The sequence below is a fragment of the Oryctolagus cuniculus genome, chromosome 1, assembly GCF_964237555.1.
Source record: "Oryctolagus cuniculus chromosome 1, mOryCun1.1, whole genome shotgun sequence".
Lineage (NCBI taxonomy): Eukaryota > Metazoa > Chordata > Mammalia > Lagomorpha > Leporidae > Oryctolagus > Oryctolagus cuniculus.
Genome location: NC_091432.1, coordinates 56,433,939 through 56,449,724, shown reverse-complemented (window position 1 = coordinate 56,449,724; position 15,786 = coordinate 56,433,939). Strand labels below are relative to the sequence as shown.

At 41.9% G+C, this 15,786-nt stretch overlaps 1 protein-coding gene across 1 annotated transcript in view; it reads left to right on the top strand.

Annotated features, from left to right (window-relative positions):
* SWAP70 (switching B cell complex subunit SWAP70) overlaps positions 1-15,786 on the top strand; it is a 101,684-nt gene that overhangs the window by 66,327 nt on the left and 19,571 nt on the right. Inside the window, exons 4-6 of the mRNA XM_002708808.5 lie at positions 6,854-7,081; positions 9,399-9,545; positions 14,038-14,146. Of these exons, the coding sequence (XP_002708854.2) occupies positions 6,854-7,081; positions 9,399-9,545; positions 14,038-14,146 (484 nt within the window). The remainder of the gene's footprint in view (positions 1-6,853; positions 7,082-9,398; positions 9,546-14,037; positions 14,147-15,786) is intronic.

Here is a 15,786-nt window from a genome sequence, read left to right as displayed (position 1 = left end):
AAACTTGCTTGGAAGGAGGAAGTAAGCTGCTTCCTGAAACTGAATGAGCTCTTAGAATTGATGCAGGCCACTTGAAACTAACCCAGCAGCATGTAATTTATTATTTAGTATAATTAAATAGTGGAGAGTGGGACTGTTTGTCTCTCTTTGGCTCAATCTAATGAGTTAGAAGGTCCTTAAGTTACTTGGTTATGATAAGTATATGATTGTGTTGAAAGTCAACAGGAAATGAGTCTTTCTTATTACCTGTTACAGTCCCTGGGAATGCTGAGCAGATAGATGCACAGTGTTGATGCCCTTCACAAGGGCATCTTCAGACAGGTTCAGGAAAAACCTGAGAAGCTGCCTCTGGAGCTGAGCTTGCTACCAATAGGCACGAACAATAATCTGATATTGAAGAGGAGATTGAAGCTCAGAGTGTGAGGGACTTGGGCTTATCCAGAGGGGTAGATGAGGAAGAGCTAAGACGGTTTCTTCTCTTGAACAATCAGCCTGCTGAACCATCTTGTCATCCCTGTGTGCAGTCATCCTGTCCACATACATGTGGTCACACATGAGCTTCCTTTGACCTTACTACTAAAACTTCTAGTTGTACCCATACTCCCTTTACCCCAAGTTGAAATCAGGCAGCCTGAGCCCTTTTTTTTGCAGTCTTTGTGGAGATTGATGAACTTCTGTCAGTGTTAATGACACCAAGTTATTTTATCTCTAGCAGTTATTTATCTTAATGTTTTTTCTTTGATTCTTTCTTATTTCTCTTCTTGACTTTTATTTAGTTTTTCCTTTTTTCTCTCCCTTTCTTGCCTTTCTCCTTCCCTCTGAGCCATTTCCTTCCTTTCTTTTTTTTTGGAGTTGTATTTATTTATTTGAAAGGTAGAGTGACAAATTTTTCATCCTCTGGTTCATTCCCCAAATGGCTGCAATGGCCTGGCCTAGGCCAGCCTGAATCCAGGAACCAGGAACTCCATTTGGGTCTCCCAAGTGGTTGGCAAGAACTCAGGTACGTGAGTTATCATCCACTGCCTCCTGGACACATTAGCAGGAAGCTGCATAAGAAGTGGAGAAGCTCTGACTCAAACTGGGCACTCCAACATGGGATGTGGCTGTCCCAAGTAGAAGCTTAGTTCACTGTATCATACCACCTACTGCCATTTTGTTTTTCCTCCTATCCATTTCTTGGTTAAGAGTCAAGAAAATGTCTCATTATGTCTACTGGTAAGCTTAACAGAAGATTATATATTTCCAACAAGAGAAATGAAAGTGTGTTTTTCTCCAACAAAGTACATGTTTGTTGAAGTGTGCCATGTGCTGTTTTAGGGTATAAAATGTTTATCTTTGTCCCAGAGGAGCTTATAACTCATTGGATTAAATCAATAGAACTCTTGGCATTTTATTTTATTTTATTTGAAAAACAGAATTCTATAGAGATCGTCCATATGGTGGTTCACTCCCCAGATGGCTGCAGATGGCCTGGTGCTGGGCCAGGCTGAAACCAGGAAACTGGAACTCCGTCTGGGTCTCCCTCATGGGTGTAGGGGCCCAAGGACTTGGGCCATCTTATGTTGCTACTGTTTGAAGATAAATTTTACCATTAATTCTCTTAGTACAACTCATTAAGGACAGAGGTCGTCCTACATGGGAAGTAAGTGCACAGTGACTCCTGTTGTTGATTTAACAGTTGACATTCTTATTTATGACATCAGTGATCACCCAAGGTTCTTGTCATGAGCTGTCAAGGCTTTGGGAACCTTTTGAGTCCACAAACTCCGTCAGTATTTAGACAGGGCCATAAGCAAGGTGGAAGTTCTCTCCTCTTTTCAGAGGAAAGTACCTCCTTCTTTGATGGGCCCCTCTTTCCACTGGGATCTCACTCATAGAGATCCTTCATGTAGGTCATTTGTTTGCCACACAGTCTTGGCTTTCCATGCCTGAAATGCTCTCATGGGCTTTTTAGCCAGATATGAATGCCTTAAGGACTGATTCTGAGGTCAGAGTGCTGTTTAGGGCATTTGTCATTCTATGAGTGTGCTGTTGGCCTGCTTCCCATGTTGGATCATTCTCCTTTTTAATTCTATCTATTGTTATTAGCAGATACTTGATCTTATTTATGTGATCCCTTTGACACCTATTGCTATCTACATGGCCAGTTATACACTTAAAATGATCACTTTAACTAGTAAGATGACATTAGTACCACCCAGCTTAATGGGATTTGGAGTCCCATGGCAAGTTTTTAGCTCTACCCTTAGGGCAACTTAATCCACTGTGTCACAGCACCAGCCCTTCTTGGTATTTTAAAATATTTTTTTAGAAATTTATTTACTTGACAAGAGAGCACATCCATATCTTGGTTAATTTCTCAAATGCTTGAAATGGCTGGAATTGTGCCAGGCTCAAGCTAGGAGCTGGGAATTCAATCCAGATCTCCTATATCAGGGGCAGGTACCTAGTTACTTGAGATATAACAGCTATCTCCCAGGGTTTTCATTAGCAGGAAACTGAAGTAAAAAGCCAGAGCTGGGTATTGAATCCAGGCATTACCATGTGGGATACAGGTGGTTTAACTGATATCTTATCTGGTAGGCTAAACGCCTGCTCCCTCTTGAACTTACGATATTTTGTAAATGTACATTCTTTTGCAAAATTGCATTTTCATTGTTTTTTCCATTAAAATATGTTATTTCACAAACAATACTAAGAAACATTAATGGAAATGCATAGGAAAAAAGGAAATAAATGCAAAACCCAATCTGGAACAAAATTGACTATTTCCGTGTTTTTGACAAACATTTGTCAAACATATATATAGAGGCCAGTGCTGTGGTGTAGTTGGTAAAGTTGCTGCTTGCAGTGCCAGCATCCCATATGGGCTTGTGTCCCGGCTGCTCTACTTCCAATCCAGCTCCCTGCTTATGTGCCTGGGGAAGCAGCAGAAGATTGTCCAAGTCCTTGGGCCCCTGCACCCATGTGGGAGACCCAGAAGAAGCTCCTGGCTCTTGACTTCAGTTTGGCCCATCTCCAGCTGTTACAGCCATTTGGGGAGTGAACCAGCAGATGGAAGATCTCCCTCTTCCTCTCTGCCTCTGCTTCTCTGTAACTCTGCCTTTCAAATAAATAAATAAATAAGTCTTTAAAAAAAAGAGCAATGGCGCCGGCGCCGCGCCTCACTAGGCTAATCCTCCGCCTAGCGGCGCCGGCACACCGGGTTCTAGTCCCGGTCGGGGCGCCGGATTCTGTCCCGGTTGCCCCTCTTCCAGGCCAGCTCTCTGCTGTGGCCAGGGAGTGCAGTGGAGGATGGCCCAGGTGCTTGGGCCCTGCACCCCATGGGAGACCAGGAAAAAGCACCTGGCTCCTGGCTCCTGCCATCGGATCAGCGCGGCGCGCCGGCCGCAGCGCGCTGTCCGCGGCGGCCATTGGAGGGTGAACCAACGGCAAAGGAAGACCTTTCTCTCTGTCTCTCTCTCTCACTGTCCACTCTGCCTGTCAAAAAAAAAAAAAAAAAAAAAAAAAGCAATGTTTTTTTTTTAACTTTTATTTAATGAATATAAATTTCCAAAGTACGATTTATGGATTATAATGGCTTCCCCCCCATACCGTCCCTCCCACCCACAACCCTCCCCTTTCCCACTCTCTCTCCCCTTCCATTCACATCAAGATTCATTTTCAATTACCTTAATATACAGAAGATCAGCTTAGTATACATTAAGTAAGGATTTCAACAGTTTGCTCCCACACAGAAACATAAAGTGAAAAATAATAGATGATTTTTTTTAAATGATGATGAAATCAGATCAGACCTATTGTCTTGTTTAATCCCAGAGAGAGTCAAGTTGGGAGTTGATAATTTCTTTTTTTTTTTTTTTTTTTTTACAGAGGATCAGTTTAGTATGCATTAAGTAAAGATTTCAACAGTTTGCACCCCCATAGAAACACAAAGTGAAATATATTGTTTGAGTACTCGTTATAGCATTAAATCTCAATGCACAGCACATTAAGGACAGAGATCCTACATGAGGAGTAAGTGCACAGTGACTCCTGTTGTTGACTTTACCAATTGACACTCCTGTCTATGGCATCAGTAATCTCCCTATGCTCCAGTCATGAGTTTCCAAGGCTATGGAAGCCCTCTGAGTTCTCCGACTCTTATCTTGTTTAGACAATGTTTAGCAATGTTTTTAAAAATTATGTATCTTTATGTCAAGAAAACTATTGGTAAATTTAATTTTGCATTCTTAACTTTATTTCATAGATGCTTATTAAATGATTGGATAATATTCTACTCAGTGTGAAAAGTGAGAATTCACTCAACATTGATGGAGTAATGGCTATGTGCCAGGCAGTGTGCAATGTGCTCTATGCTTGCCTTATTTTATCCCCATAATGGTTTTATCTGATGAATATTGTTATGTCCCTTTTATATGAAAACATTGGGCCTTACTTAATTCATTCCAGCTTAGCAGACACTAGCAAGATCTGCTATGTTCTAGGCATCCTGATGAGGTCTAGGGATTCAAAGATGAATGGGACATACTTCTTCCTACTAGAAATTCAGAAAATGGTGGTGTGGTTTCTGATAATTTCAGTACAGTGTGCTGAGTGGAGTGATGTATGAAAGGAATACCAGTCCTGGGTTATGGTTGGTCAGAGCAGTTTTGCTAGACTGGTGTTTCTCAAACTTTTGTGTGCCTACGAACACCTGGGGTACTTCTTAAAATGCAGATTCCAATTTTACAGTCTTTGGTAGAGGCTGAGTCTTCTTTTTAATAAACTTCTGGATGATGCCAGTGCTGCTGGTGTACATACCTCACTTTGAATGGAAATATCCTAGAGGGTGTAGAATTTGGACAAATACCACTCACCTGAGTAGAAAAATAGGAGAAAGATATTCCAAATAGAGAGGGGAGTATGGGGAAAGTCATAGAATCATTTTAGACAGTGTGTTAAGTGGGTAAAGTATTTATAACCTATGGCAGGTATTGGCAAACTACAGCTTGCTGGCTAAGTCCAGCCCACAGCCTGTCTTTGAGTGGCCCATGTGCTAAGAATAATTTTTCATTTCTCAAGGGCTGTAACAACCACCAAAAACCAAAAAGAAGAACCTGTGATGGAGATGCACAAAGCCTCCATATTTATTATTCAGCCCTTTGCAGTATAAGTTATAGAATCCCTAATCTGTGGTGTTAGTGGTGAGATGGGACATAATGGAAGACACATTAGAGAAGGTAGACTGAGGCATCCTCACTAAGGGATGCAAGGGAGTGTGGCTTTTATCTTTGCACTTGATCTCAGCCAAAGGCCGAGAAGTGATGTGGCTTTCATCTTTGAGGTGATGGGAAGCCAAGGAGGGCTTAGAGAAGTGGAACAACAGGCTCAGATTTTTTTTTTTTTTTAAGAAAAATCTCTGGCAGGGGCCAGTGTGGTCCATCAGGTTAAGTCACTGTCTGTGATGCTGGCATCCCATGTGGGCGCTGGTTGGAGTCCTGTCTGCTCCACTTCCAGTCCAGTCCAAGTGCTTGGGCTTCTGCCACTCATGTGGGAGACCCGAATGGAGATACAGGCTCCTGGCTTCAGCCTGTCCCAGCCCCAGCCACTGTGGCTATCTGCTAGTGAACCAGCAGATGCAGGATCTCTCTTTTTGTGTCTCTGTCTCTGTCTCTTCCAATCTAAGTAACTTTGCATTTCAAATAAATAAAATAAATCTTGGGAGGGATCTCTGACAGAATATAGATGGGGGGGGGCAATACTAGAGATAAGAGTACCAACTAGGAGGCCTAAAAAAGGCAGATGGGGTTAGGAGGGGTGGATTTGAGAATTGCCTGCCTCGGACAAAAGTTTTCATCTTTTGATTTGCAACCCATATGAAGATAAACATTTCATGTCACAACCTAACACACATATAGACACATGTACACAAAGCAAAGTTATCACAAAACATTAATTGTCTCTGTTGTGGTTTTACTCAAATTAGTTTTCATTCCATTCCAGAAAATGTTAATTATTGCTCCCTAGGTTGATTCACAGTGGATCATAACCCACAGTTTAAGAGCAGGATTTTGTCACTGGTTTGATGTCAAGGAGCGGAACAAGAAGCCTGGCATGGATGAATTTGTGAATGGTGTTCCGCCAAGTGAAATCAGTAATACCTGGGGAAGCCATTTGAGCAATGGAGTTGATTCATTTGTTTGTGGATACGTGGAGTTTGAGAGCACTGTAGATTGCACAGGCTTTCCAAAGATATGAGATAGCAACTTTTCACTCAGTATTACTGCTACCCTGTTTTGTTAAACTGCTGGTATCTCATTAGCAGTATTTTCTACCTGAGGATATAGTGTTTCAAGATTTAGTAAAGTTTTCCAGATCATATTGGGAATTTAACCACTGTTTACAACATTTTCACTGTTTTGATGGCAGAGGCAGCATAAGCTTAAATACTTTGCATACAAAGGAAATTTTGAAATTGGGGAATGATATATATATTATTTTGATACATTTTAATGAAGTGCTTGTGTGTTCAGTAAGATTAATATTCTGGTGTATTGAAATATTTATCCAACAAAAGATAATCAGATCACATTAATGAGTTTGTATATAGTTTTATATGTGTAGTTTGCTGTATACAGCTGTACTATTAGAGAGTTATAGTTGGTGATTCCTTTCCTTATTCAAGACTCATAGAATCAGTGACATTTTATCCATACTCTCTTCCTTACAATGGGAAATTCTTTAAAGATAAGCACTTTTGGACTGTAAAGAATATTTCCTAAGTTGACCATATCAGTGTAAATACATACTTAACCTGCATTAGGAAGTTTTTTTTGATCTAGAAAATAATTTATTAAAATGTTTTATATAGATTGAATACCTGCTTAAGAAACTTACAGAAGCAATGGGAGGAGGCTGGCAGCAAGAGCAGTTTGAACATTATAAAATCAACTTCGAAGACAGTAAAGATGGCCTTTCTGTGTGGGAACTCATTGAACTTATTGGAAATGGACAGTTTAGCAAAGGCATGGATCGACAGACGGTGTCTATGGCAATTAATGAAGTCTTCAATGAGCTTATATTAGATGTGTTGAAACAGGTAAGAATCCTTTAACACTGTATTTTGCTTGCTCTTTAGAACTTGTTGAGATAAAATAGTGTTACTGCTGCAAAGATGAGTATGAGTCATTCATACTAGTTAGCTATTTAGAACAAGAATTAAGTTTTTCATTTTCCCAGTCTTGCTATTTGGCTTTCGTTTTAAAGAACTACTGATGCAGTTTTGAAGCATTGTTAAGTATTTAGAAGTTACTATTTTGAAAGAACTATTTAAATAATCACATTTCCAAACTATAAAGTACCTTCGTGTCACGTACAGCCACATCCATTGGTCTGGAGAGATTCCCCCAGGCATGGTGTTGAGTGAGGAAAATAGGATCCTGCACAGTAGGTATCTTAGAATCCCTCTTAGGTAACTTCATGTACGTGTATAGTGCTGTTTGCAAGGATGGTTACCAAAATGTTCACGGGGATTACCTGTGCATTCTTCTTTATTCTTTTCTTATTATTAGATTATTATTTTGTAAAGTTAAAAATACCCTGATTTTTAAAAGAAGGGGCCTTTATAGGACAGAGTTGATTTTGTCTTATTAGACTATTATCTTTGTTTTTTCAGCATCCAGTGTAGTATGTGATATGCATATAGTAGAAGCTGAATGCTTGTTTTCAGAATGTGTATTTGTTTGGATGGGTCTTTCAGACATCTTACGTTATTATGTTGAACTCTGACTCTTATTTGGGATAGCCTTACTTTATTCCTTTCTTGTTCAGTAGGTGATAGTCTTTGCTCTTTTTTCATAATGGAGTCCATCAGTAAACGTTAATTGAGGCTTAATTTATTTAGATGTTTGGAGCTACAAATAGGTGAGACATGATCTGTATCTGAAGAATACTTCTAGACCCATTAGGATAAGATGTATTATAGTAAGAGATCACTTTTGCTTAAATCTTCCAAAGGATAGTAAACAGAACAAATTATATGATTATAATTTAATATCAAATATTCATGATATGTATAATTTATCATAGATTTTCAGTTTCTGTGTATTTAATATTACAAAGTCACCTATTATCAAAGAACCCTAAAGGATTTTGGCCTATTGTAATGTGTAATTTTGCTCAATTTAAAATTTGAATCACACATCTTTGGGGCTAATATATGGGGAAGAAGTATAGGGCTGAGAGTGAGCTTAGAAGCCAGACTCCTAATTCCTGTTGTGGTACTCTTCTGCAAGTCTGGAACAAAGTTCATCCTCCAGAATAGTGAGAGGTCAGTTAGAATGTTAAGTTGGAAAGGTTATATCTTCAGATCTTTGGTTAAGAAGATATATATATATGGACAAGCTGAAGCTTCATAGCATTTTATCAATTGAAGTTTTAATTTAGTAAAAATCACTGTCAGTTTTGTTTTTTAAATGAAATAGACTAACATGGCAAAGTTTCATATATCCGGCCCCAGTAACCGCCAAACACATCTCCAATCCTGCACCACTTACTTTAGCTTCGTTTGAAAATTTTTTTCCAAAGGCCTCACATGTTTGTTACTGAACCAACCCACTTGTCACAGCCCTAGTCAATCATGCCCAGCTGTCCTGATGATGGTGACATCTTCAGCTTGATGTGGTTAAGAAGATAGTGATGTTGATACAGCATAAACATATGTACCATCCATTCAAGTACAATTCCTTATAGACCCAGCATGGTTCTTCTCCAACGTCTCCTCTTGGAGTTATACCTGACTTTATTACCAGTTTTCACCCAAATCCACTGGGCAATGGGACGATTCTGTTTTTGTTTTTTTGGCCAGGAATCTGTTGATTCTGAAGGTCTTGTGAGAAGATGTGGTGAGGAAGAGTCAGGTACACTCACCATGATGGCAGAGAAAAGGAGAAAGGAGGGTGTCAGTGGAAGGACGTGTTTAGAAGGCGCTACCATGGGGCAGCACTTAGGTGGTCTTCCTGTATGATTTTGAAGCAAATCCAAGACTTTCCATTTTATCTATAAATATTCCAATAGAAGTCTCAAAAAGATAAAGAAATGTTAAGAATTCACATTGCTATTAGCATCAGGGATTCTCAGTCTGTTTTCTTTATATAATTTTGGGGAGGAGATTATCTCTGAGGTGTCTGAAATTGTATGCAATCTTTTGTTATGTTACAGTGCTTGCATGAATTTGGGTATAGTACTCTTGGCCTTTATAGTTTGAAAGGGTTCTTTATCTGTGATATGGGAAAGAACTGTGATATTCATATATTCAGAACCATGTGTCACATCATGGAGTAGACAAGAATATTAAAGAAATATCAGTTCTTAGAAATCAGAGGACAAGCATTTATACCACATTTAATCTTTCATAGGGTTATATGATGAAAAAAGGCCATAGACGGAAAAACTGGACTGAACGCTGGTTTGTACTAAAACCCAACATAATGTCTTATTATGTGGGTGAGGATCTGAAAGATAAGAAAGGAGACATTTTCTTGGATGAAAATTGCTGTGTAGAGGTAAGGCTGCCCTTTTGTCTTTTCATGATAACCCAATACTGCCCCCTGCTGTTGAAGTAGTTTCTCATCACACTTAATAGATTTGGAGCCTTAAAATAATTCTCAAGTTCACAGTTTCAAAATAATCACAGGTGGTACCGGCACTTGTGTAGCAGGTAAAGCCGCTGCCTGCAGTGCTGGCATCCCATATGGGCGCTGGTTCGAGTCCTGGCTGCTCCACTTCCAATTCTGCTCTCTGCTATGGGAAAGCAATAGAAAATGGCCCAAGTGCTTGGGCTCCTGAACCTGTGTGGCAGTCCCAGAAGAAAGCTCCTAGTTCCTGGCTTTGGATTGGCCCAGCTCCAGCTGTTGCAGCCATCTGGGGAGTGAACCAGCAGATAGAAGACCTCTCTCTCTAGCTGTAACTCTGCCTTTCAAATACTTGATAATAAATTTTTTAAAAATAATAATAGCAGGTTTGTTTCTGAACCAAAAATTAAAAATAGATGACAAAACGGTTTTTCTCATGTGAATTTATTTTCTTATACTTGAGAACAAAGTATAGAAACTAAATCTAACTTATTTGAACATTTATGGAGTCATCAAAAATAAAATAAAACAACAAAAAAACCTCAGTAGGGCAGTGTTTGAGACCATGAATGTAAGAAGAAAGAAGATTGAGCATAATCTGTGAATACTGTGAGTGACCTTCAGGATATTTTATTCACAGCTATTAAATCTTTGAAGTAAAGACCTCAAGAACATACATTTTGAGTTTTTTTTTATTTTGTATGTGAACTGTCACAGTATCTGTATTTGTTAAAGAACTTTAACATTCCTACGTTGTTACTCATAAACTCTAACATATTTTGATGAGTGAAATGATACAGACATATTAATGTCTTGGGGTATGAAATGCTCATGAAGGGGTCTTCTTAAATACAGCTAAACATGGAGAGCCACAAAATTGCCATAGGTCTTACTCAGGTTGCCAGCAACAGTTATCCCAGGTGCAAGGAGAAGAAACCAGGGAGGAGAGGCTGGCGCTGTGGTGCAGCAGATTAAAACCCCAACCTGCAGTGTCGGCATCCCATATGGTCACTGGTTCAAGTCCCGGATGTTCCTATTCCGATCCAGCTCTCTGTTATGGCCTGGGAAAGCAGTAGAAGATGGCCCAAGGCCTTGGGCCCCTGCACTCATGTGGGAGATCTGGAAGAAGCTCCTGGATCCTGGTTCCAGATCAGCTCAGCTCTGGCCATTGAGATCATTTGGGGAGTAAACCAGCAGAATGGAAGACCTCTCTCTCTCTGGCTCTGCCTCTCTCTGTAACTCCGTCTTTCAAATAAATAAAATAAATCTTTAAAAAAAATACCAGGGAAGTGTAGGAATGATCCTGGCTTAGATGCCTCATATCCTTTTTTTTTTTTTTTTTTAAAGATTTTTTATTGGGGCCAGCACTGTGTTGTAGTGGGTAAAGCTGCTGCCTGCAATGCCAGCATCTTACATGGGTGCCAGTTTGAGTCCCGGCTGCTCCACTTCCGATCTAGCTCTCTGCTATGGCCTGGGAAAGAAGTAGACTATGGCCCAAGTCCTTGGACCCCTGCACCTGCATGGGAGACCCAGAAGAAGCTTCTGGCTCCTGGCTTCAGATTGGCACAGCTCTGGCCATTGTGGCCAAGTGAGGTGTGAACCAGTGGATGAAAGACCTCTCTCTCTCTCTGCCTCTCCTTCTCTTCTGTGTAACTCTGACAAAAATAAATAAAATATTTTTAAAAATTTATTTATTTGGGCTGGTGCCACGGCTCAATAGGCTAATCCTCCACCTAGCGGCGCTGGCACACCGGGTTCTAGTCCTGGTCGGGGTGCCGGATTCTTTCCCGGTTGCCCCTCTTCCAGGCCAGCTCTCTGCTGTGGCCCGGGAAGGCAGTGGAGGATGACCCAAGTGCTTGGGCCCTGCACCCCATGGGAGACCAGGAGAAGCACCTGGCTCCTGCCTTCAGATCAGTGCAGTGTGCCGGCCGCAGCACGCCAGCCGTGGTGGCCATTGGAGTGTGAACCAACGGCAAAAGGAAGACCTTTCTCTCTGTCTCTTTCTCTCTCACTATCCACTCTGCCTGTCAAAAAAAAAATTATTTATTTGAAAGTCAGAGTTACACAGAAGAACAGAGAGTAAGTAAGAGTGAGAGGGAGTGAGCAAGCTTCCTTCTGCTGGTTCACTCCCTAAAGGGCCATAAACTGGGGCTGGGCCAGGCCGAAGTCAGGAGCCAGGAGACAAAAGCTTCATCCAGTTCTCCCACGTGGATGTAGGGGTCTAAGCACTTGGGCCACCCTCTGATGCTTTCCCAGGCTGTTAGCAGGGAGCTGGATCAGAAGTGGAGCAGCCGGATCTCGAATCGGCACCGATATGGTATGCTGGCCTCTGAGATGGTGGCTTTACCACTACGCTGGCCCTGATGCTTCATATCTTACAGGAATCAGTGCCATTTTAAAAAAGGTTTATTTATTTTATTTAAAAAAATATTTATTTATTTATTATTTGAGAGGCTGAGTTACAGACAGACAGGGAGTGACAGAGAGAGAAGTCTTCCATTTGCTGGTTCACTCCTCAAATGGCCACAACAGCTGGAGCTGGGCTGATCCAAAGCCAGGAGCCAGGGGCTTCTTTTGGGTACCCCATGTGGTTTCAGGGACCTAAGCACTTGGGCCATCCTCTACTGCTTTCCCAGGCCATCATCAGGGAGCTGGATTAGAAGTGGAGCAGCTGGGACTCAAACTGGTGCCCATATGGGATGACAAGGCCACAGGTGGAGGCTTATCCTAATACATCACAGCACTGGCCCTTAAAGATTTACTTGTTTATTTGAAAGTCAGTGCTACAGAGCAAGGGGGAGAGAGAGAGAGAGAGAGAGAGAAGGAGAGAAGGAGAGAAGGAGAGAGAGAGAGAAAGAGAGTGAGCTTTCATCCAGTGGTTCACTTCCAGAGTGGTTGCAGATGGACAGGACTGAGCCAGACCAAAGCCAAGAGCCAAGAGCTTCATATCGTTCTTTCATGTGGGTGGCAAGAGCCCAAACACTTGGACCATCTGCTGATGCTTTTCCCAGGCTATTAGCAAAGAGCTAGATCAGAAGTGGAGCAGCCAGGTCTTGAACCAGTGCTCATATAGGATGTCAGCATCACAGGTGGCAGCTTTACCTGCTATGCCACAATGTCACCTCCACCCCAACCCCTAAACCTTTGTTTTTTAAGTTACAGTTACAGAGAGAAGGGGAGAGACAGAGATCTTCCATCTGCTGGTTTACTCCTCAAATGGCTGCAACAGCAGGAACCAGACTAGGCCTAAGCCAGGAGCTTTATCTGGGTCTCCTATGTGGGTGTCATTGTCCCAGCTACTTGGGCCATCTTCCAGGATGACTAGCAGGGAGCTGAATTAGAAGTGGAGCACTGGGGGGCTGGTGCTGTGGCGCAGTGGGTTAATCCTCCACCTGTGGTGCCAGCATCCCATATGGGCGCTGGTTCTAGTCCTGGCTGCTTCTCTTCTAATCAGCTCTCTGCTGTGGCCCGGGAAGGCAGTGGAGGATGGCCCAAGTGCTTGGGCCCCTGCACCTGCATGGGAGACCATGAGGAAGCACGTGGCTCCTGGCTTCGGATCGGCCATTGGGGAGTGAACCAACGGATGGAAGACCTTTCTCTCTGTTTCTCCCTCTCACTGTCTGTAACTCTACCTCTCAAATAAATAAATAAAATCTTTTTTTAAAAAAGTGGAGTACTGGGACTTTTTTTGTTTTAGATTTATTTATTTATTTGAAAGTCAGAGTGAGAGAGAGAGAGAGAGAGAGAGAGAGAGAGGTCTTCCATCTGCTGGTTCACTCTCCAGTTGGCTGCAATGACCTGAGCTGTGCCGATCCAAAGCCAGGAGCCAGGAGCTTCTGGGTCTTCCATGTGGGCCATCTTCTACTGCTTTTGCAGGCCATAGCAGAGAGCTGGATCGGAAGTGGAGCAGCTGGGACTTGAATCGGTGACCTTATAGGATGCTGGCGCTGCAGGCAGCGGCTTTACCTTCCACGCCACAGTGCCAGCCCCAGTACTGGGACTTGAACTGGCACTCATAAAGTAGCCAGAGTCACAGGCTGTGGCTTAACCCTGTTGTGCCATAACACTGGCCTCAGGAATCAGTCCGTTTTAAATAATTCCATGAGTGTACCTTCCAGGGTTTCTGCAGAGGACAAGCTCAGGTACAAGAGTTGCTGTGTTCATGAAAGCCCAGAACATGGCATTATTGTCAGGCATTTGTAGCCTTTCCAGTCCAGGTAGAGTAAACTGGTCATGGGTCATTGCTACCATAAGGAATGTTGCTAGGGAACAACATTAGTAAACCAGAACTGGTAATGTACATTTGCAGGTATTTTTCACTGCTATTGCATTTCAAAAATATTTGAACAAATAGCGAAGATTGAATTTAGTTCAGATACTTCACAGTTAGATTTTAAAGAATGAATTTTGCTTTCTGTTTTAGTCTTTGCCTGACAAAGATGGAAAGAAATGCCTTTTTCTCATAAAATGCTTTGATAAGACCTTTGAAATCAGTGCTTCAGATAAAAAGAAGAAACAGGAGTGGATTCAGGGTAAGGTGATTTTAATTTTTCACCGTGATATAACTTAAGAGCTCTATCTGTGAGCCTCATGAAAGACAATTAGGTATTCCTCATAGTTTGTAGTTATTTCTGTGTGTACCATTGTAACTGATTTGATTTGCATAATGAACTTGTGGGAAAATCGTAAATGGGGGATTTTAGGCTTTCTTTGCTCATAACTATTTAAAGAGTATGGAATCTCCCCCTTTAAGGACTATGAAGAACATTAAAGTGGTAAACTCCCATATGCCCATTACCCAACCCCAGTAACCATTTTGTGTTTTTGGTAAAATGTAAAATAGAAGAATAATGCAATAGTTTTTGAATACTTCAACTGATTTTCAGTTCCACCAGTTCCATAAGAAATCATTAGTTTCTGGTCGGCGCCACAGCTCACTAGGTTAATCCTCTGCCTGCGGCACCGGCACCCTGGGTTCTAGTTCCAGTCAGGGTGCCCGTTCTGTCCCGGTTGCTCCTCTTCCAGTCCAGCTCTCTGCTGTGGCCCGGGAAGGCAGTGGAGGATGGCCTAAGTGCTTGGGCCCTGCACCTGCATGGGAGACCAGGAGGAAGCACGTGGCTTCTGGCTTCGGATTGGCGCAGTGTGCCAGCCGTAGCAGCCATTTGGGGGGTAAACCAACGGAAGGAAGACCTTTCTGTCTGTCTGTCTCTCTCTCACTAACTCTGCCTGTCAAAAAAAAAAAAAAAAAAGTAAAAGAAAAAGAAATCATTAGTTTCTAAGAGTGGTTTCAAGAACACAAATATTTTGGAGTGGGCATTTGGCCTAGTGGTTAAGACACCTGCATCCTGTATTGGATTGCCTAGGTTCAATTCCCAGCTCCAGCTCCTGATTCTAACTTCCTGCCAGTGCAGATCCTGGGAAGCAATGGTGATGGCTCAGGTAATCAAGTTCCTGCTGTGGGTATGAGAGACCTGGATGGAGTTCCTGGCGTCTGGCTGTAGCCCTAGCCTTTAATGGATTTGAGGAGTAACCGGTGGATAAGAAATCTTTCTCCCTCTTCTACCTCTCTGTCTTTGCCTCTTTCTGAATTAATTAATCATTTAAAAAATATAAGAACACAAACTTCTGAATTTATAATTTTTTTAAAAAAAGATTTGCTTATTTTATTTGAAAGGCAGAGTTATAGAAAGGGAGAAGGAGAGACACAGAGAGAAGTCTTTCCATCCACTGGCCCACTCCCTAAATGGCTGCAACAGCCAGAGCTGGGCTGGTCTGAAGCCAGAGTCCTGGAGCTACTTCTGGGTCTCTCACGTGGGTACAGGTGCCCAAGCACTTGGGCCATCATCTACTGCTTTCCCAGGCACATTAGCAGGGAGCTGGATTGGAAGTTGAGCAGCTGGGACTTGAACTGGTACCACAGGCATGGCTTTTACCTGCTACACTGCAGCGCTGGCCGTGAATTAATAACTTTTAAACTAAAATTATATATTATTCTGTGATATTATTCTGTGTATATGATATTTTAATGCTGATGGGATTCTGAATATTATGATCTTGAAGGTAGGTAAAAATTAAATTGTGGTCATTTTGATGTGGTTTAAGAGTTTAAGGCATGTGCACCTTCTCTCCTGGGTTACTTGGTTTGAGTTATGAATTCTATACCCACTTTCTT